The sequence below is a fragment of the Nothoprocta perdicaria genome, unplaced genomic scaffold (assembly GCF_003342845.1).
Source record: "Nothoprocta perdicaria isolate Ctin4 unplaced genomic scaffold, notPer1 scaffold_133, whole genome shotgun sequence".
Lineage (NCBI taxonomy): Eukaryota > Metazoa > Chordata > Aves > Tinamiformes > Tinamidae > Nothoprocta > Nothoprocta perdicaria.
In genome coordinates, this window is record NW_020454461.1 from 186,985 (window position 1) to 209,940 (window position 22,956).

Sequence of the window (22,956 nt, forward strand, 5' to 3'; positions counted from 1 at the left end):
GAAATGAACATAATACCAGGGCGTATGCCTAATCTTTATGCTTCGTCGTATGATATGTGGGCCTAAAGAAGAAACTACACTGTAACGACAAGTCTGAAAAGATCTTTCAAAGGTTGAAAAATCCTGGCAGTACTTTAAATAGTAGCACTAGCCAAAAAAAAAAAAAAGATAAAAAACAGTAATACAATGCATGGACGATTCTAGTCTTTTAATATTTACTTTCATGACAGCTTCAGTGGAGGAGGGAACATTGCCGTGGAATATCCTAAAGCTCATTGTCATAAACTGTACAGGAAAAATCCTATTAATAAAAATAAAATTGAGTAGTTTAACTAGGTAAGCAATTTTCCATGTGGTTTATTTTTAGGACAAGACTGGTGCAATCCACTACACATGAACTGATTTCTAATAAAGTTTCATCCTCTCTATATGTATTCTAGTTTCCTCAACAGAGGTTTTGCAAACTTTAATCCATCGCAGAGCTTGAGAAATGTTTAAAGAACACAGCATAGATTGTCTTGGATATTTAAAATTGCTTATAATTCAAAAAAAAAAAAAAGAATAATAACGTTGTCTTTCTAACTTGGAGGATGCTTTCTGTTCTCCTTAATTTAAAAGACCACAACTAGAAAATTTTCAGCCTACAGGAGAGAAGCATAAAGGGAAAATGGAACAGTAAATGGAATTTCAATGAAAGAATAAAATTAAATTCATGTAAGTGCATTAGAGGAACTGTTATTCTGATAAAAAAAATAAGCCAGTTCACATTTAATAATCACAGAGTAAGAGAATTTGTATACAGAATGTGTATGAGGTGAACCATTTTACTCAAGTGTTATGAGGCAGTATTAGAGGGTGCCAGTGGTTGAAACCAGTGCATGTTTCTATAATGATTCTATTTAAGAAAAGACTCTAGCAGAAAAATAGAAGAGGAAGTACAGAGAACAACAGGAGTAAATAGAGCCTAGTTGTATTAGCTCTTTACCTACTTCTTAGCCTTTCCCGGAAGAGAATTGCCATCTAACTCCCCAAGGCAGAGTAAGCTAGGGTACAGATCTTAAATAAAGACTGTACTTTGATTGTCTATAGCCTGCAATGTAGGAGAGAGAATTTAAATACATTTTTTTTTCTGTCACATAACATTAGCACTACACTCTGATGTTTCAGAAAAAGAGGGAGGCTATTTCTGTCACATGGTTAAAAAGCCAAAGATACACACATAATCATATTTTCGGATATGATTCTGTATGTGAACACAAATATGCTTATACTTCCACTCTTGCAGTGCAAGATCCACCAGAGTTTTTTCACATAACAGTACACTTACATTTATGCTTTCTTACTTGTACAGTCACTTCACATATGGCTTTGAAGATGTGAGGAATGATGAAACCACAATGAACATCAACCACTTAAAGCGATCCCTGCAATTCAGGGAGTTAGTCCACCTTGAGATGGCTTACACGGCATTTAGGAGGAGCCTTTACAGCAGCAGGAGATGCAAACATTTACCAGCAGCTATCTTAAGCATGAATCTTCCTAGGCATGCAGGTGCCCAACCTCCACTGAAATCGTTAGGAATCAAACCTCTAGTTGCCGTAAGGATCTGAAACCTTGCCCATTCTGCCTCTGGATTACTTTTTTTCTCTCCAGCTCCCTCTGGTGTCCTAAACAGCATGGACTGGAAGACATCGTTACTGATTTTGCAACAAGGCACTAAATCCTGCATAGGCGTAACTCCCTGTGTCCTTGGATACACTGCCTGGCTGCACTTGTACACAGTGCAGAAAACTTACAGATTGACTGAACTGGCACTCACAGTTTCCCAGGATTAGAAATCAGGCTAGAGAAAGCACTTCAGAAATAGCAATGCCTTACACCCTTAGCTGCGCTGATAATGGGAACTCGAAGGACATAGGGAGCACTAGCATGACCTCTCTTGAGGAGCAATAAAGAAGAAAACATTAAAAGAAACACATTATTTTACAACTAGGCCTGATGATTTTAATTGAAAGAAGAAAGTCAATTTTAAAAGCTTCATTCGAAATAGGTAAACTGGCCAGGAGAGCTGTTCCCACATGCTCCTCAGTTGCAATTGCTTATATAAAAACATGATACTCACCATCGCCAGGCACTGACATGAAATGGGCATCAACACGCTTTTCGTCCTCTCCATACTCGTTCTTTGCCAGTAATGTATAAGCACCATTGTTCAGGTGGGTAGGGTTGTCCAGCTGAAGGCAGCCATGGTATTCACTTTGATTGATAACATGTATTTTAGTACAGATGTATTCGGACTCATTCAGGATAGCCCCTTCATAGAACCACTGCAGTGTGGGTTTAGGGTTCCCTTTCACAGTGAATGGAATGCACCAGTGGTGGTCCGGTGTTGGAGATTCAATAAATGTGATATTTGGTGCAACTATATTGGAAAAAGAGTGAAGAACATCAGAATATCCTGAACATGGGTTTTTTTTTTCCCTTTCCTCCTTGAGTTATTAGGGAAAATATTTGTCATTCATCAGTGCTAAAATATGATTGTTGTATGCATTCAATGCTCACTGTAAGCATTATACTTATCTGGAGGATACTCACAGAGGAAGCCCACCTGCTCTGCCTAGCATACTACACTCAGAAGGGAAATGAAGCCACTCTTCAGMAAGAAACAAAACCAACTAGTTTCAAACAAAGTCTGAACACCCATTGAGACTGCAAGGTGTGGAAAATTCAGTTACCAGATCGCAGAGAAGAGACAGAAAGCTTTTAGCTTCACTGTAGTTAAAATGGAGCAGAGGAGCTGAAGGAACAAAACAGTATTAAAAATAGTTAAAAGTTGGCCAAAAGCAAGTTGCACTGCAAATATATTTGGCTAAGAATCCAAATTTTCATATGAATTTATTCACAGAATCAAAGCCAGAGTAGATGATTTCATTCTCTGGATTATTCCATGAAGAAAGAACCACTTTCTACTTTCTTTCTTTGTTCAGACCTGGTAAATGCCTCAAATTGACAGACTTATACTCAGGAGATTGTTCCAACACCTTGCATGTTATTTCATTGTTGGGAAATTTTCCTTGATACTCAGTTCTTAACTGCATCCAATTTCATCTAGTTATGCTCCTTTTTATCAATCATAACAGTGCCAATCTGAGAATCTCAGTTACACTGTTCAAATACTTCTAGTTCATGTCCCTTCCCATAGCTATTATATATCCAATTTCAACCTACAAGTGCATCTGTAGTAATTTTGCTAGTTTACTCTGTCATGAGCACATGTTGAACAAAGTTTTCCATTTACAAAGCATTACAATCCCATCTTCAATTAAACAGAGGGTTGCAACTTGTGAAAACATCCTGTTTCACATAAAATTGAACTCAGGCTTCAATCTTAGAATTAAAGACACCAATGCCTCTATATTATACACCCTTTCCCCCTTCTTTGGCCCTGACAAATTAGGACATTACTCAAAGTTATCTGGCAGAACAAATGTTGCAAGTTTAGTTTTTTTTTTTTTTCAGGAAAGTTGTTGTTCCTTAGATAAAAAAGAAATCTTGAAAGTGTTTAATTTATAATAAATAATTTCTGTAACCCTTTTGAGGTATTCACGTATCTTAGATCCATAAGATACACACCATTAGAAACCTTTTCACTGACTGTGCCACTGAATATTTTGCGTTTCAGATATTTACTTACAGATTGTCCCCACTGGAAGTATTTAGACACATTATCTTTGCAGAAAAGGATAAACATAACAGCYGGCAGTTGGGCTACTCCCAGGATTAAATGCAACAGATAGTTCACGTGCTTTTAGGGAGCTTTCCCTTCAACAACGTCTGTGCCCAGTCTATACCCCAAGCAGCTGGTGCCCGCACRGTTTGCCCTGGCAGGCACGCGCAGCCCTGCTTACGTACAGAACACCGTGAGCTCGGCAGATGCCTGGTCCTCTCCCACAATGTTCTCCGCTACGCAAGAAATCCACAGTCCGCTGTCCATGGATGAAAYGTTTTTTATGGTTAGCGAGGCAGGATTTTTGCTTGTGTCACTCTACAAATGATCAGAAAAATATTTATTTGTCAGCTGGGGCATAAGGAAACAAGGGAGAGAGCACCATTGGCCACAGTTCAGTGCCATTTTCCTGTTTCATTTCCATTTAGCTGTATCAGCCTGCAATTTATCAAWCTGTGCCTTTGGTGTCTTATCCAAATAGATGCAAAATACCTACAGAACCAACTGTGACCATCASTAGCAAGCAATTTAAAGCACTAGAAGAGCTGTTCTGCTGCATCCCTAAACTCATCCATTTTATCATCCTGTCACTTTCAGTTTCTCTCTTCTTTTAACACCCCTTCTCCTCTCCACAAGTTGTTTTATCCTCTACCCACTCCCTTGCTCGCCCCCTCTTCCATTTCTTGATTGATTTCTTCAGTATATCTCAGCTCTCCTTAATCTTTTTCCTCCCTTCCATATTCTACTTCTTTCTTGCTTTACTCTTCTTTTTATCTCTTTCCTTTATGTTTAGCTTGACACCTCATCTACTGCTGCCGTCTAAGCTCTACTATACCTTGACAAGAGTATGTCAAAGCTGATTGTTACAGCCTCTGTTTTCTTAAATCGAGTCCTTGAAATGATATCCAATTACTATTTACTTAAATTCTTCTACAAAATTTAAGATTTTTTCTTTAGAAAGAAAAGGAACAAAAATATGTTTTGAAAATAAATGAGAACATCATTWAAAAAAAAAAGCTCCTTTGGGGGTTACTTTTCTTAGGTACACATATCCTTGAACTAAACAGAGCGTAAGCAAATGATGCACCTGTAAAACCACGGTGACTTCCAGGGGCAGCCTATGGGGACAGGCAGGACCACTCCTGCACGTGGCAAGACCAGGATTTTATGGAGTGGGATGACACCTTAGCTCAGTTGCCAAGCACCCCATTGATTTCAGTGTGACCATGGCGATTGGAAAAGCCATCACTCAAAGCACCTACTTCCTCAGGCATTAACTCAAGATTCAAGCACGCCTCAGGGCAAGAGTTAGAGCTGGGTGCTCAGTCACAGGACCAGCACTGAAATGTGCAGCAAGAAAAGCCTAACAGCACCAACAGAATTATATAACAGCATACAAGCCAAACATGCAGTTAACTTTACAGGACTGGTGTTTAGTTTTAACTTTTGCTAATATATCTCCTTGTAAATCAGAAAGAGAAGAAAACCAGGCCAAAGCAGCATTAGAAGTGAAGAAATGGGAGGCAGAAACAGTGATATGGAAATGAGAAAAAGAAAACAAAAAGCAACACTTGCAGRAAGAGAAGGATAGTTGTGAATGGCAAGTGACCTTTAAAAAGCACTCTTTCTTCTACTACTCAAAAGACTACTGTGCTCCATGGTTAAGAYTGAAGCTAACCTATATTAAAAGCCCCTTCTGAAATCTCACTAAGTCATACCAGGACAGAATATTTCTGGAAAACTTGAAATAAACTGAACATGGCATTTCAAAGATAGGAGAGTGAAAAATGAGGTGATCTCACATTTTGAACAGTATCCCACATTTGTGTTGGCTCGTAACTCAAAATAAAAATAAAATAAGCTAAAAAAACTCCACAGCACTTATCATAGGTTCCCCAAACTGTTTTACTTCTTGTTCATGAAGATGACTAGTGCCTTTGGGTAGTTTTACAGATAACAGAGAAATTCAAAAATTTATCTGCGCCTCTGCAGAGCTCTTATTTATGATAGTTGAAAGACAGGCTATTCAAATTCTTCAAAAGCCTACCACAATGACCTGCATAGAAAAAGTGCAAAGATGGGGAGACCTCAGAGGTCCTATCTCCTCTTCACGGAAGGAAATGTTTTGGGAGTACACATCACACACTTTGCACAAGAGGTAGGCAGTCTGTACTCCCAAATATAAGAGCTCAGAGGAGCCAAGGCTATAAAGCTGTAAATAAGGGGGATTTTTGCACAGTCTAAATAATAGCAATCAGCGGCTGCATGCTGAGGGCCTGTTTAAATGCTTCTTGCTCCACTCAGACACAGTCTAAAATACTAGGATCTAAGAAAAAACAAAATTCCCACTGTTTGGATGAACTTATTACAGGAACATTTTAAAACTTTATAAGAAATCTTCTTTTAATAGAACTTTCAGTTTGATTTTAGAATATTTCCATTGTGACTTGGTCTTGTTGAAGAAAAATGAAACAAAACGTAAAGCATTTAATATTTACAATCAGATATTCCACACAACAGGCTTTTGGCCAGAAAATGTAATAAAATTAGAGAAACAACAGCTTTTCTCGCAATTAGAGAAGCTTAGACTTTCAGTGTCCAGTCAGGTATTTGTGATAATAAGAAAACACTTGTGACAATAAGAAATCAGCATCCTGATGTGCTACGTTATTTCTGTAAAACTACTCTTATTTACAAATGCATGTCCAGAAACTACTTTTTATTTTTGGTAACAAGTTAAATAAAAACTGGCAATGAGACTTTATTCCATCCTCTGGCAGGTGCTTGTTCTCTAAATTGCGTCCCTTTTGAACATGAAACTTACCTCATGGTTTGAAACAAAATTAGTGAGCACCCAGGACACGTTAGGGGGTGGCCCTCCAGTAGTATCACAATACAGTGTTATGCTCTTTCCTTCCACAACAGTGAGGTTGTAATTGCTTAGATTTGCTGAGGGCAGGTCTATCATACAAGCAAAAAACAAAGAGAAAAGAGAAAACTGATTTATGTTAGCCAGAAACAGGCATTGCTCAAGTTCTATGGGTATGAATGCAGTCAATAATATTGCTTAATCAGAAATTCACTGTGGTCAGTTACTGTTCAAGCAGAGAGTAAAATCAGCATCTTTGTAAGTACATATGTACGTGAAATATGTAAGTACAAGTACATGAAGATGCGACATAGCATTTTTATGTGCRTTCTCCATTTCACATTATAAAACATTAGAAACATTAGAAAACATTACAGAATACATAAATAGATTAATTATATAAGTGAATGTTTCAGGTAGGCAAATGGAAATCATCTTAACTTCAGTTTTTGCATTTAGAAAAAAAAAGGGAAAAATCTTTAATTCCTTAAAACACAAAATCGTATCATTATCCGTAGTCCTGTAGCAGTTGCAATGCAATCTCTATCTTCCAGTGATCAACTACCACCATGGTATTCCTACCATTTGCCACTGCACTAACAGAACTATTACACCAGCACAGTGTGTTAGGTAGGAGACTGGAGCCCTTCCTCCCCTACAAGACACAGGGAGCAGAGCAGAGCCAACATCCTCAAGGCAAAGGCAGCAGGAGAGCACAAGGGAGAGAAAKGACAGAGGACATTGGCGACAGCAAAGGCTGCTACCTTGGGGCAGAGTTACCTACTGCCTTCAATAACACATAAGAGATGGAAGATGGTACTGCTCACCAGCCCTTACAAGAGCCATCCCACAGAGCTATAAACCACCACATATCTCTTTCACTGCCGAAGTTATGGGCACTGAAGAATAACTGCTCCACTGTGACAAGTACTTCCAAAGAGCCAGCAAGTTGTAGGCTCCTTTTGAGCTGACGCTCTTTAAAAATACTGCCGGCAATGTCGACAGACTTCAGGCACACAAGACCTCACATGTCTTACTTATTTACATAGCAAATAATTATGCAACATGCTGGAAATACCAGATCTCTCTTAARAGATGCCATACCATCATTTGGAGCTGCTGAACATTGCAAGTAGCCTGGCCMTTAGTTAGCAAGAATTTCTCATTCGCAATTCTAGACATGCTTTACTTTGCAATTTATCATTTCAAACAGCAGAGCTTGCTTATTTGCTATGYTGGATATATATGTATTGTTTTGCAACGACTTCCTGAAACAATGCTTCTCTTTTTCTTTTTTTTTTTTTTAATTAGAATAAAGCAGTTTCATTATGGACTTGCTGGTATAGAAGTTTAGCCGAGGGATTCTTTTTCTCATGAAAAAATTCCCAAGTTACAGTTAACCATATGATTAGTGTGAACTGTAACATGTTAATATGCTTGCTACAAATTCTATAGAAACTATATGTATTGGAAATCTCTAAGTTTAATTGGTTCAATAAAAATAAAATGGCAGCAAGCAACAGCAAAGAGAAGACAAATTATTTTCCAGGTAATACTTTCTAACCTAATAAGATCTCAAAATCAGCACAAGTATACAATAACTGCTTTGGCAATTCTCCTAGCACTTTAAGCAGTGCTGTAATGTGATTCTTATTATAGGCATCACGGATTTATTCTATCATGTTCACTTTATACATCATATGTTGAAGTATATTGAAACAAAGCTGCATGGTTTGTATGTCTTGATGGAATAATCTGTTAGCGAAGGTAGCCATCTGCTCTTGCCTGCTGTGATTTGAAACCTCAGCATTGCCTGTCAATGAGATGGGCAGGAAATAACTAATCTCAGGGAATATTTGTATATTAATTATCCTGGTTAGGGGACTTGGAGAGAAGTAATGAGGTCCTTTACTTTATTAAGCTATCCTTCCACACCACCTCGGAAAACCAGTTCAAAATCTGTTGCCTGATCTGAGGTTGGAAAGAGATTAAGACACTTCTCTGAGGTACTGCTCATTGGGGACAATGTCTGCAACACAGATTAACATTTCACTAYGAAAGTCCACACAGTTTCTGCTAACAAATCGCTTCACATGAACCACCAACTTTGAAAATCCAACTTTGATCCATGCAGCGCTCTTTTAATAGCCATTAAGTTTTAAGACAACTTTTTTCTCCAGTGTGGATGGACAATTAAAGGATAGACAATTGAAGTTGAAGGATGGACAATTGAAGCTGAATGTCTCCAGTACTAGTCCTCTCTCAGAATTAGCTCTAGTACTATTTATTTGGAGAAGCCTTAACATGCCATGTTGGTGTTATTTCTCTGAAGGCAACAGTTACATTTTGCTTGTACTCTGATAAAAACTTATAAAACAATGGTGCTTATTATTCTAAAAGGTCCTAGAGTTACCCTAGAAACCAGCTGTAAAATCTCACAGAAATTCCTGCAGCAAAAAGGTAGCAATATAATGTAATCATCACATTATTACCAAATGTGTATTTTGTTTTATTTCCTCACACAGTCATAAGAGGCAGGTAGGAAGCACATCATCAAAGAATTGCTTCAGGATTCTTGGCATTTTTTTTTCCTCTCATTGGGTATTTTGAAGTAGAAAATATTTTGAGAAAGGTCACTTTGGCTTTTGTTTCAAGCAGTACCCATCCTGCTCCAAAGCAGAAATGCACTAGCTGACGATGTTAAGACCTGCATTTAGAGGCGGCTATCCACTGGACTTAGAAGTAAGGCCAATCAGCAAAATCTGCTGTCACAACTGACAATTAACTGCAAATCAAAAAAAAAAAAAAAAAAAAAAAAAAAGCACCCTAACAGGAATATATACTGAGGATATATGTCCAGTGTACTGTGAAACCATTTACAAAGTCAATACTATTCTGATACCTACATAATTGAACTGATTCCTAACTCCTTTGCATTTATTCCTAATTAATTTGTTTTAAAATGGTATTTGAGATAGTGACCTCTTCTATGGGTAGAAATGCACATTTTTTTTAGGATTCTGCACAATGCTGTTGATCTAGGACAACAGTTTCGCATAGTTTTGTATACTRCCAGCATGGTAAGTTTAGACTGTAAAATAAGGAAACCAAGGCAAGGTAGACATGACATCATCTTGCTACAAGTCTCATCYTGATATCTGTCAGACAGAGATTAGCCTATGCCCAAAGCATGAAATGTAATTTCAAACTTTAATAGCATTTATTATTATAGTTCTGAATATCAGTAATATCTGTTAGCATCCAAATTATTTTTTAAGTTTGCTGCATTCTTGGCCTCAGCAACTTTCTGGAGCAAGGACTTTCACATACATCATGTCCAGGCTGCTTGGAAGTGTATTTCCTGTAAYCACTTCTGAAAACTGTCTCTAAAATTAAAATTCACTAAGTACTGTTTCTTGAGTACAAGGAAAATAGAGTTTCTGTATGATCTTTTTAGGACCATTCTGTTTTATCATTCTCATATAATAATCTATCCAAAGCTTTTCAGTCTCTTCTCAGAAGAGACCAAGTATTTTAAGTTGTAGAGAGTTATGAGATATAGTAGATTCATAAGTGTACACTAAAAGCAACATGTTTTGTTGCAGATAGTTGCATAACGAATATGTTATTTCTCTGCACAGAGAAAATCACCTTCCATGTTCAAGCTGACATGGCTTCATGCAGGCAGCTCTGGATTAGAATAAACAGTCATTTCCATTCACCCCATGCACAAATGGGCACAACAGAGGCAAAGGGACGGGGCAAGTGAACAACGTATTTATGTCAGCTGAGTCTCTTTAAATGTTATGTTGGGCGTTAGCAGTTACAAACTCTCCGTCAGCTTTGGGGTCTCTTTACCCTCACAGACCTCACAGCATAAAATGATAGCCTAAGGCCACATTACCATGGAACTGTGGAGCATCACTGGTGAATGACTCATATCTTTGCAGTACCCAGCTGGGACTTCAGCAATGAGAAAACCAAATACTTTGGCTGAAATTTCCAAAGGTTACTGTAGGATTTGGCGATACAACTCTGTCAATGGAAATTAATAAAAAGCATGCATCTGAATTCTAAGAAGACTTTCAAAGTCCTCATGCTGCTACTTATTATTTTCTACAATAAAATGATATCAGCCACGCTAGAGCCAAACTATCACTATATCCATCAAAAGAAGGTTATGACCTAATTAAGGAATAACCAAATATTAATACAAATTCTGTAGTCTGTAACCAAACTCTTAGGTCCACGTTAAAAGTCTAGCCAACATATTATAGCAACTTTTAGAAAAAGAGTGTTTTGAATAAGGAGAAAGAAGTTCACCATTTTTTTCAGTGATGATCTGTTTTCATAAATACATGGAAAAGTTGAAGATGGAAAATCATTCTGGATAATATATATAAGATTTATCTTTTCAATCATTAGACACATTAAGGTCCAAGCTTGTTATCACAAAATTCTCAGTATGATCAATTAGCTTCACTAGTATCTATGTAATAATATGATAAAGAAACAGACATTTGTGAGAGTATCATGAATCCAATACCGCATTCACTTTTGCCACCCTGTGCCACAACTTGCACTGCAGTACAAGTTGTTAACATCCACTAGATGAACTCTCTAGAACTGGACACAGGACAATATTAAGAAATGTGCAAACGGGTCCTCAAATTTCAGAGATCGTATTGTTTGCTAAAAAGGTTTCTATCCATATAAGTAGGATATAAGAAAAGATAGGTTTTCTTACAACTTTCTGTTAATATTCTCCCTTGTTGAAAATACAGGAGAGTTCACAAATTCCAAAAGGCTTTTCCTATGGGTTTGTATGAATTAAAAAAAATACACACACAGAGAACAAAAAAGTTTTCAATAATGCCAGCTATAACTCTAGGAGCTATTGGAAATGTAATTCACCTCCTACGTTTCACTTAGCAACAAGCTCTGAGCCATATTTTAGCCACTGAGTAAGTGGGCATGTTTCCATCAAAGTCTGCAGAACTCCAGAGCCAAAAATCAGCCTGGCTACATCTTTGAAACACTATGAACAGGATACTCCAAAAGGTAACAACCAAAACCATTTTGACTGAAAATAACAAAAAAAGTGTTAGACAATGAAAATGCCTACTTAGCAGAAATGAGATGCCCATATACAAAATTATCATTCTTCCTTTGCTCTTAAAGCCCAAAGACTCATGAATTGAATCTGAATCCACAGAATGATGACAAAACCTCCTTCTCTAGCCACTACACTTAAAAAAAAAAGAAAAAAAAAAGAAAAAAGAACAAGCTTTATTCTGTCCTTTGAAAGAAAAAGCAAAAAAAAAAAAAAAAAAAAAAAAAAGGCCTACCACTGGGAGAGTTTGAGTCCAAATGTGAGGGCTCCTTGCCAAAGCCCTGAGGACAGTCCCTCAGCCCAGGGTTTAGGACTTTCCCATGCCCTCTACATTTTCCTAACAAGCAGTTCAAGGCATTTGCACACTGAACAAGCTAATTTCAAACAACTTCATGCAAGATGTGCATGCTGCTTCGGTGTACCTTGTTTAAAGTCCAACYCTCATTTGCTTACCTCATTATCTCCTAACATGTGACACACACCTTGATGGTTGACGAAGGAATGTCAGTCTGCAGGGAAACAAATGCTGTGGTGGCTTACTATGAGCCACCTAAATCTTCTAAAACATTAAAAGAAGTCTGCCTCCTACCATGACCTGCRTGATGGCCACATTCAGTCAGCAACTTTTACAGAAATTATAAAACAAGTACATTATCTTCCAGAATATAGTGATCTGCATATATTTTTCCAGAGCCAGTGTAACCTTATTTTATTTTAAAAAATCCACCTCTAGGGGCAAACTTTTGTAAATGGAGCATAAAATTTGTTATYTCTTCTTCTCAATTACAACACTAAGTACTGCAACCTCAACAGAAGTGTCAAAATGCAGCACTCCTAACATCTATTCAAGCACTGTGAGGTACTGTGATGTACTTCATCCAGTGCTTGTTATACCATCRCAAAAGCCATCACCTCAAAACTGCCAACTGTTGTGCACTAGAAAATATTCRCTTGGTAACGACCCATCTACTGTGGTCAACTTGTACATAAGCTTTGAAGGTTGTTGCTTACATTTCAGACCAGAAGAGTTTATGTCTCAAAGKTTTTTTTCTGCCCAGTTTCTTTCTCTTTTCCTGGGCCTGTTCCTGGTTCCAGCAGAAAGAAACAGAGTAAGAAAGGATCTTGCAGGACCTCAATCCTTTAATTGACCTGAGTCTCAGTATTAACCTTGCTCTCTCCACCACAATTCTCATGTTATAAATTTATATTGGGGGTTACCAATCTTATCAGCACTGCTCTGATAAAAAAACTCCTCAAGGTACCCTGCCATGCTTTCTCTCTTCCATGTTCCCYAAATGATTAAGGAAATTGAATTATTTTGGGGGAAACTTCTCTCCATTGCCTTTTAAGTTTATCCATATCGTCTCTCAGAAGGAAACCAGATACACTGAGTGCAGTGAGGCTGAATATAGCAGCTGCAAGCTTAACAGGTGAACTGAGACAGCCTTTGTAATACAAGTTAATAAGAATTAAACTAACTTATTCAAACCTCTAAAATATAGCTTCTTTTTCAATAGCTGCATTTACTGTAGTTGCAGTTCCTCTTGTTTTATCTGAAAAATGTCATGTATGTCTACGAGACAATGAAAATAATGTTGTCCTGCTGAAAGGATGCCACTTTTTAATAAAAATGTCATTATTTTAGACTATTATAAATACTGTTATTTAGTCATGACTCTTGAGCTAGTTGCATTGTAAAAATATCCATTGCCAACAGACATACAGCACTTTTCCCTCAGTAGATGAGTGTTATTACTCCCACTTACACAACAGCCAAGTCAAGCAGACAGCAGTTGGGCAAACTTGCACAGCTTAGTAAATTCAAAAATACTGGAATGATCAAGACACATCTCTTTCTCTCAAATATGGTCCTACTTCTTTGTATTACTAATGTACTTTGTATTACAATCTGCTTCATTTCAAGTTAATGCAGAGATTGAATCATAATTATGAAATGAGGATTTCACATGTACATTGTCATCCACAAGCCCTGATTTGCATTGCATATGTCTAGATTTCTTTATGAAAGTTACTGGACACTTAATCAGCACATCAAAGGATCCATGCACACACAGCAATTATGTATATGCCTTTGAAAATGAGATTTCTATTGCCTCTTCAAATATCTATAAATTATTATTTTCACTTAAAAGCTGGAATCATGAAAACTGTCTTAATTAAGCTAGAAAAACTCTTAACTCAAATTTAGAGCTACAGTGTAAATCATTATTACTATCAAAACTATTTTAATTGGCTCATGATCACAGATAAGAATTAAAACTCTTAAAGAGAAAATAAGAGCAGTTGCCACCATGCATCACACATACATCTGGTTCTCAAGCCAAAATAAACAATACAGGCTAGAGAGTCCATGAATATTCTGAAAGGTAAATACAGAAAACATTTATGGCTTTTTTAAAAACCACTTCATTCTGCCTGTAATGTTGTCCTTTTGATAGACTTATCTGTGAAATCTGGCTGATGATGGAAATAGATGTCAGCACTCACTGGGTTATTTTTTTGTTTGTGSTTTTAGATTGTGAAGTTCTGAGGTTGCCTAAGAAACTTATAAAAACTTATTTTACTGACTAACTAATACTAGAAATCTTTCTATAAATTCAGAGAAGTAAACACGTCAATCTAAGTTCGTCTTTCATCCCTTGGAATTTGTAACTACCTACTGCAAATTAGGTATTTCCATCTCGTTATTTACCACTCGGAAAAAAATCTATCATCACAAAACACACGAAAATAAAGCCAGATCCAGTCCTGTCTGCTTAGGATCACCTGAACAGTTGCCTACAAAAATACTGTGGCTTACAAGCAAAGCAAGAAATGGGTAACAGTATCATCAACTCATAACTGTACACAGACAAGAAGGACTTCCAAACTACTCAGTTTAAGAAGAAGCACCAAGGGTAGAGTCTATCCTTCACATTATTAATGCACAAGTGAAGAGAAAAATAAAAAAAAAAAAATCTGCATTCATAGAAATCCACAGTTCTTAGGGTTAAGTGAGTAAGATAGGGTTCCCACTATCTTACTCACTTCTTATGTAAAACAAATAGCCATCTCTATATAGATGTTACATGCATAACAAAGTAGTTACACATTTTTTACACTTCAGTCATTAAAATCTAGCTTGCACTTATGGCCAGTGATAAGATCAGCAGCATCTTCAGAATGGTGTTCAGAATTGTTCAGAAACAATCAAAAAAAGCATGCAAGGCTGTGAGGATAAGCAGACCTATAATTTTGACAAAGCACCACACCAGCATATATGAAACAGTATCTCTGATTAACTCAATTGGCTATATAAGGCAAAATGATCTGCTGAAATATTGACATTGGACTTCTCAGACAACTGCAGAACCACGCTATTTTCAAATACACTAAAACAAAATATACCTTCAATATCAGTGAGGTCAACAGCAAGAGCAGAGTGATCCAATCCTTACCAGAAGGAGTAATTCAATAAACAGTTCCACCTTCCTGAAAATCTGACTCTACCTCAATGAGGTACAACTCTGCCAGACTGACTGACTTACAAGAGACCTTACCCATACAAAAAGTATCCTCATCTCCAGTAACTTAACACACCAGGAGCAATTGCAGCTGCCATTACAGAAGTTGAAATGTGAATGAAGTATTTACTTCTCTTTCTAAATTTTTCTAATGCTATTTGCCAATCAGAAACAAGAGGGGAAGCTCAAAGACACCTTCAGCACGTTGTGTGGACAACCAGCAAATACTGTGAAATTAAACACTTCTATGAACAGAAGGCTCTTGTCATACTGCAGTGATAGATGCAACTTAAAAATCTTTGATGTGGTAATTAAGTGTGGATGCAAATTTAAAAAAAAATACAAGAATTTACATYGTAGACAAATATATTTCAAACGCAGTTGAGAAAATAATGCTGGAAATATCATATTAATTGATTAGCTCTTTTAATAATATAGCTTGGAAGGATCTTTTAGTGATTGGATACACTTAATTTTTGCCTCAGGAAAAGAAACCCCAAAGGTTTGGCATCTAGATTCAAACTAGCTTTCATTAGCACACTAATAAACATTTCCACTATATAAATGGTAAGTAAAGTACCACAGAACCTTGCTAACTTTGACATCAACCAAAACCAGACCCTTAYGAAGCAGAAACCACATTGGTCTCTTCCAACTTCCCAGCAAGACATTTATTAACAGCACACAGTAGCAGGGTGTCCTATTACCAAGACTTTTACCACATACTGTTCAGGCCACTTACTATAATATTATGAAGTAATTAATATCACCTGCAAGAAAAAATGAGCATATTTGTTTGTTCAGTTTCTTAATCAAAAAATCAAACAAAGAGTGATAGCTTAAGTCATATCATTATTTGAGAAAATCATATTTCATTAACAAAATTCAGATTCATATGCCCCAAACCTCTTTATCTCAAAAATAGCTAGAACAGATGTATATTTCACAGAAAAAAAAAAGTCATGACTGCAAAAGCTGAACTCTTCTATCCATTTTCTAACTTCTCAAACGGTGCTAAAAATGGAATAAACCAAATTATCCAGTTTTCTGTAAATTGAGTCTTGTACTTTAAACAGAGAAATACATCTACCAGAGATACAGAAAAGCCATGCAATAGATGTTTTAGATATCTTCCAGAACACGTTTATCAATATTATCATTTGTTTTCATCAATAACTCCCTTTCTGTCACTAAGAAACGCCTATGTCTTCTTTTACCTCTTCTAATTAAAGAATTAATCCTGTATTGATTCATCCTCAGGAGGAAAAAAAAAAAAAAGAGAGAGAAAAAAGAAACCTCACTGGAAGGGAGAGAGAAAAAAAATGGAGGGAGAAAGACACAAATGTGTCTAAAGTTCAGTTAAATTTGAATTGTGTAAATCAACATTAAAACGAATGTGGAAAAATCTACAGGCTTGTTCTGATATTCATACAGTTCTTCACTGAAGCCACGTTTCCCATATGTAAATTCCACGTGCTGTTACTTGAGTCACACCCAAAGCCAAGGGTCCTTTCCTCAAGCACCACCCTTCTCGTGACGGGGATTTCAGTTAGGTTTTGCCACTGAGGTGTGCAGTTGCTTACACGCATGCACTTACACATCATCAAGTGGCCAGAAGCAAACCTGTTGGCACTGCAGATAGGCAGGGAAACAGGAGAAAATAATAATGTGGTACAGGTTTAAGCCTATGTATTTTATGCTGAGAAATTTCCAAGGAAAACCCCTGTTATCTGGTAGTTTCCAGACATGTTAGACAAAGAATTAGCAAGAGACTGTGACTATGTAGCCTGGAGAGAGGAAGACTTGCCCTGGGTAGAAGACGACAGGGTCAGAGAATACTTAAGGAAACCTGATAACCACAAATCCAYGGGCCCTGATGGGATGCACACAAGAGTGCTGTGCGAGCTGACACATGTTATTGCTAAGCAACTCTCCAGCATCTTCGAAAGGTCCTGGAGAATGGAGGAGGACTGGAAGAAAGCCAATGTCACACTGATCTTCAAAAATAGCAAGAAGGAGGACCTAATGCAACTGCAGGCCAGTGAGCCTCACCTCTATCCCTGGGAAAATTATACAAGAGCTCATCCTGGCTGTTGTCTCCAAGACAAGAACGTGTTCAGGAGTAGTCGGCATGGATTCACCATTTGAACTAGATGATCTCCAAAGCTCCCTTCCAACCTTAAGGATTCTACGATTCTATACACAGCAGCTGAACTGGCCTTCCATTCCCTTCAGACAGGGTAGTCAGTTGGCTGTGCTTAAATCAGGGCACTCAGGTGGGGGTGGAGGAAAGAAAAAAGGCAKAATTTGTTTGTTCCTCCTGCGGTCATCTGTGCACACACCTTTCCCAAACGAAATCAGGCTTTCTCGAGAAAGCCCTGCTCCTTCCCTCTTGTACAAGTGCCCGGGCCCTCCTCTCTGCAGAGGAAACTCCAGGCTGAATCCAGAAACCTCTTCCATTTGCAGCATTGTTGCCATCTTGATAGATATATAGTAGAAAACCGTTTTCACTTTTCTGGTCTTGTAATAACATTATGTTAAAGGTGTATTACCGCAGTTTGGAATCTTCATATCCAGCAAAGCTGTCCTCTTGYTGTTGTCATCTGTGCAATATAAATCCTGAGTTTCTGTGTAGAACTTGGCCTCTTGAAATTTCTTGATCCACATAATTTCACAGGAACACTTGAATGGATTATCCAGCAATATCCTACAGTAAAAAGAGAAAAGTTATTTCACATCAGCTAGATGTGTTGTCAATAAGCACTATTTCCTTTCCATCAATATGAATTCTCATTGTTTCTGTTACAGACATATAAAGCTTCACTCTGTCATTCCCTGTCCTGTCTTTTTTTTTTTCTCTCTTTCCCTCCTTCAGGAGCAAACCAACTTCTTCAAAAACACAGTCAACTACTCAGTAAATACATATGTAGAGATTTGACTTAGTTCTCCTTCAAAATTTCATAAGCATCTACTTCAACCACAACATAAAAGAAACTGCTCACTTGAGATGGACAGGTTCAAGAATACCTTGATCTGTACTCTAGAATAAATCTGTTAAAGCTAGCAGTCTAATTCCAACAACAGAACTGAAAGCAGATAATGTCTTTAAAATTCTTGTCGTTCCCTTTTAACATACTTCATAAGCTAGAGCATACCCCCACTYTTACATTTCTGTGGTGTGGGGGTGGCTAAGATGACCCCGTTTCTCCACTAGCTGCTTTGAAACATTAGGAAAAGACCAAAGAACTCACACTGTGCACTAGTCAAAGTCCTATAACCCTGCTTTTTGAAGTGATAACAACTACAAAACATAGAATTTACAGCCAAATGCACACTGGCTTTTTGGCAATGACTAAGCATTACATATGAAAAAAAGGGGACTTCAGAAACAACAGGCCCACGTGGGGAATATAGCAATGTGAGAGCTCTGACCCTAGCTAGTCTTTTCATCAGCATATAGTGACTGCCAAATTATAAAAGAAAATTCCAATGAATTATGTTCCCCTGGCTGTAAAGAGAGTGATTATACCAATTTGATTAGCAACCAAACATACCTAAAGGGGAAAAATTTCTTAATGCAGCACAGGACATGTTCACTTAATTTCTTATGTGCTGAAGTAAGAACATGCAGCAGAAGTTCAGGACTGCAAGGCACCCTCCTGGGCTGCCTGGATCCTACTCTGCACCCCAGGAGTGCTGTTTCCCTCTGCCTCCAGCGCAACCATCCCAAAGCTCCCATGGGCTCTCTCTTAGTAAAGGCTGAACAAGAAGACCACTTCTCCTCCTACATTTTAATGTCRAAGCACAGTTCCAGATCATAAAATTATTCTAAGATACATCAAGGTAAAGGACCAGTAATAAGAGCCTCACACAAAGGACAACTTCTGCCCTCATTACTTTTTGGTGCAAATGTCAGTTATTCGTAAACTCAGTCTTTCTATGAGTCCTCCAAATAAACACAATACATCAGTATCTGCCGGACAGACACACAACATCCCTTTCTGACCTTCTTTTGACTTTCCAATTGCATAACTTTGGAATGTACATAAGTATATAAATTCTGCTTGAAGAAGTACAGAGTAAAAATACAATATTGATACAGTGAGAAAGTGTATTTTTACGCATTCTTCACTACCAAATGATTATATAAAGCGCAAAACAACTTAAAGGATTTGAAAAAACAAAAATATTATTTCATAGCCAACCACAGGCACAGCAACTATGAGACTAATATAAGAATATGTGATAAACACCTCATGTGAATATGAGTAGTTGGCTCTATTTTTACCAGTTCAAATATTTAATGTAAACATCAGCAATTTTGTGTGAAATAATCTTATAATAATATATTTTAAAGCTGGAGGAAGTAGCTACTTTGACCCTTAAATTCGTGTTAAAATACAGTTGATCTTTTCTGAAGTCCTGGAATCAAAAATCTCTGTGTACTTAGATCACTGCCAACATCTTCTCTGCCTTCTTTGGATGAAAATTTCATTCCTAATCTTTGATGGACATCTAACTTTAACAGAACAAACCTGATAGTCTTGTTTTTCCATTTCTGGTCACAAGTAAGCATTATTTTAAGAAATGACAACTTACAGATCAGTCAAACCCAGATGGCGAAAAGGCTTCTTGGACAAACTTGAGAGCTTGTTTCTGGACAAGTTGCTAAGGGAAAAACAGATAAATTTTATCAATTAGGTTTGTTTCTTCTTACCAAAAAAAAAAAAAAAAAAAGAAGCCAAACCAGCTCTAAAAAGCTCTAATTCCTTTGACTTCAGTGGTACAGAATGATGACCAGTCTCTTTCTTTATGGTTTAAAGGGTATCTAGGATTTGAATGCAGCCTATGTATGAAGTTAAATGCGTTCTTCAAAATCATTAGCRCTTTTGTTCGTTGCAGAAAAGCAACGGATTTAATTGTATTTCAAAAGTATTCTGTAAAGTCCAGGTGTTAATTACATGCTCAATTTATTCATAAGTGAAATGGGTGTATCCCCTCCTTTGATGCTGTACGAAACTCTGTACTCACATAAGTCCTTCTCACATGCTAGCACATATCCACATCACGGCCTTTTAGTTATTCTTTTCAAACTGCATGTGTAATATGCACGCACATGAAAGATCAAAAGGAAAACTGTAAAATGCCTATATTGGGCTTTTTATGTCAATTAAGCACTTATGGTTTCCAGTGCTAATTAAGTCAAAGGACCTCCCCCATTATGCAGACCAAATAAACRCTTATCTGAATCAGAAATGGTCCCCCTCCCAGACTTACAAAACATTTTGCTCCACCCCAAATCAAAATAATGCTGTTCTTCTATGGCCTTGTCAGTCCATAAATTACAGATAGCGAGAGCAACAAACTGTAAAATTGCCAGCAACACCGTTCATATCAACAGTATCAGTCAAAACACCATGAATTTTACATAATACTATACAGGCGCCATAGGGTCTCCATAATTAAACTTTCACTGCATTTATATGAAGGACTAAGTATCTTGCTTTTCTTCCCGATTAAAGAACACAGTTTACTCCCCAAACTTTAAGCCCTTGATCTCTGAGTACAAGACCATTTTCAGAGAAATAGCAAGGATGCAAGCAGGATCTTTTATAAACATTCAAAATGGAATCTTTATGAGATTTTATTTACTACAGTTCTTTGTTGATTCCTTCTTGCAACCTATGGCAATGAATTCAGCAAGCTGATTGGTCCTAATGTGTGAGAACAAAATGTRCAAACAACCATTTCATTAGTCACTTCAACCAAGCTGCCCTATGCCAGATGCAGGTGCAGAGAAACATCTCATGCCCACCCTGACCAGATATATCAAAATGTGCATGTAGGACAGAAGTTGTGACTAAGTAAAAAACAGTACTTAGAGAGTAAGTAGCTATAATCATTTCTCCATAAGCTGGGAAGTTGAAAGAATTTAAACCCTCATATGGAACTGAGTTTGTCTTTCCAGACAACGCTAAGCACATCACATCTCACCTGTCCTTAGGCAACCCTCACTAGTCAAGCAGAAAAATCTCTGCAGCCCTGACATTGCCAAGCCTCACATGCTCCATGGTATTCCCAAACAAGGCAGGTACTTGCTTCTGTTCCTTGCACAGTGACAAAAGTCCACCTGGCCTCGAAGACAACCAGACTTATAGGCCTTTCCAGSAGCTAGGCGCCCCCGCCACGCACTGGGCTAGTGGGAGGAAGCACATTCCAAGTCCTGGGAGGACTTGGTGCTTGGTTTCCACATACCAGAGGACCAGGAGGAATCCCTACTCTTCAGACAACGGCTCACTCACAAGGATCACTGTCTAGCCAAAACTCTTTCATTTAGTGCAATCCCACAGCACCCTAATGGAGAAGGCCGGGGCTGAAGCTCTAATTCCAGACTAGGTCAAAAAAAAGCAGGTTTTAAACATGACATGCCAATTTCTAAATACTAGAATATCTGAATTTGAGACCATGGCATGGGTCTCAAATACCTCATGCATGTCCTATGAGATGTTTTTTCCTTTTTTTCTTTTCCTTAAGCAATAATTGACTGGGAAAGGCTTTGCTGTTGGTAGTCTGGGGTAGGTATAAGAGTCTGTCTACGTAATGGGCAGGTCTGAAGCCACATTTTTCTTAAAAATTTCCACCTCACTGGCTACATTTCCTTGCTCAGCATACTCATGTTCATCTAAATTGCTCCACTGTCCATGAAGAGCTGAGATGCTTCAATCAGAGCTATAAAATTACTGGACAGTAGACTGCGAAACAGTTAGGTGTTGCCACAACTGTATCTTGCTAATATTTAGCCTCAGGCCATGAATTGTATTTGCTGAATTATTGCAATCCTCTACACATAAGAATAGCCTTTCTTGTTTACATTCATAAACAACTAGACTTAACTGCCCCAAAAGACAGCTATAATGGTATTTTCTGAACCCTTTCTTGCAGGTATAAAAGGGAGCACGAGCTAGTGAAGGCCTGAGACTATTAAGTGAAATTAAAGAGAAAATAAAGAAATATTATTTTGTTTTTAATAAAAAAAAATAAAAGTAGCTCAGTTGGTATTTTGGTCTTTTGGTTGGTAAGTTATCTCTTCAGATTTTGACCAGTTGTGTTGGACACAAGCCAGACAAAGGAAGTAAAAAGCAGTAAAATAGTAACAAAAAATCATTCTTAGTATACATTCTCAGTCATGACTTGACACATTTACTACTTTAGGACTGAGTTCTTTCATGCAGGTCACAACCTTAAGGTTTTTCTAATTCAAATGACTTTTTTTCAGCCCATTGTTAAAAGATTTATCATCTTGAACTATATTTTGTCAGTAAATCTACTGTTATATATATTTTTCATAAGCTGAGCACTTTGTATTGATTATAGAGATGCCTACTTTGCTCTCTTTAATCCATCTTAAGTATAAAAAACACTACCAGGCTTAGTAAGGAGTAAGGACCACATTTACACTGCATGCAAAGAGAATACAAATTAGTTCCCCAGTTCTATTACAAACACACACAAAACTTGTGGTGAGGAATCAAAGAACCTCTATGTGGTGTTCAAAAGCCTTTTAAAAAAATGTCAGGAGCACACAGCCTGGCTCCAATGCTTTACCAAAAGATAGGACTGCCAGAATCCTGTAAAAGCAGGACTGTGTTTTACATATGAATGTCAAGACTACTTTATGCTAACACAACTATGAGCACAGCTGTGGCAATGCAGGGAGCACAGC

The 22,956-nt window shown here is 37.5% G+C and overlaps 1 protein-coding gene across 5 annotated transcripts in view; it reads right to left on the minus strand.

Annotated features, from left to right (window-relative positions):
- The window catches only part of NTRK2 (neurotrophic receptor tyrosine kinase 2), a 192,995-nt gene that overhangs the window by 149,417 nt on the left and 20,622 nt on the right, over nucleotides 1-22,956 (minus strand). For all 5 annotated transcript variants that reach the window (XM_026033765.1, XM_026033770.1, XM_026033767.1 and 2 more), the window contains exons 4-8: nucleotides 19,833-19,901; nucleotides 17,786-17,940; nucleotides 6,552-6,688; nucleotides 3,913-4,045; nucleotides 2,123-2,422 (exon numbers count right to left, since the gene is read on the minus strand). In XM_026033765.1, coding sequence (XP_025889550.1) covers nucleotides 2,123-2,422; nucleotides 3,913-4,045; nucleotides 6,552-6,688; nucleotides 17,786-17,940; nucleotides 19,833-19,901 — 794 coding nt within the window. The remainder of the gene's footprint in view (nucleotides 1-2,122; nucleotides 2,423-3,912; nucleotides 4,046-6,551; nucleotides 6,689-17,785; nucleotides 17,941-19,832; nucleotides 19,902-22,956) is intronic.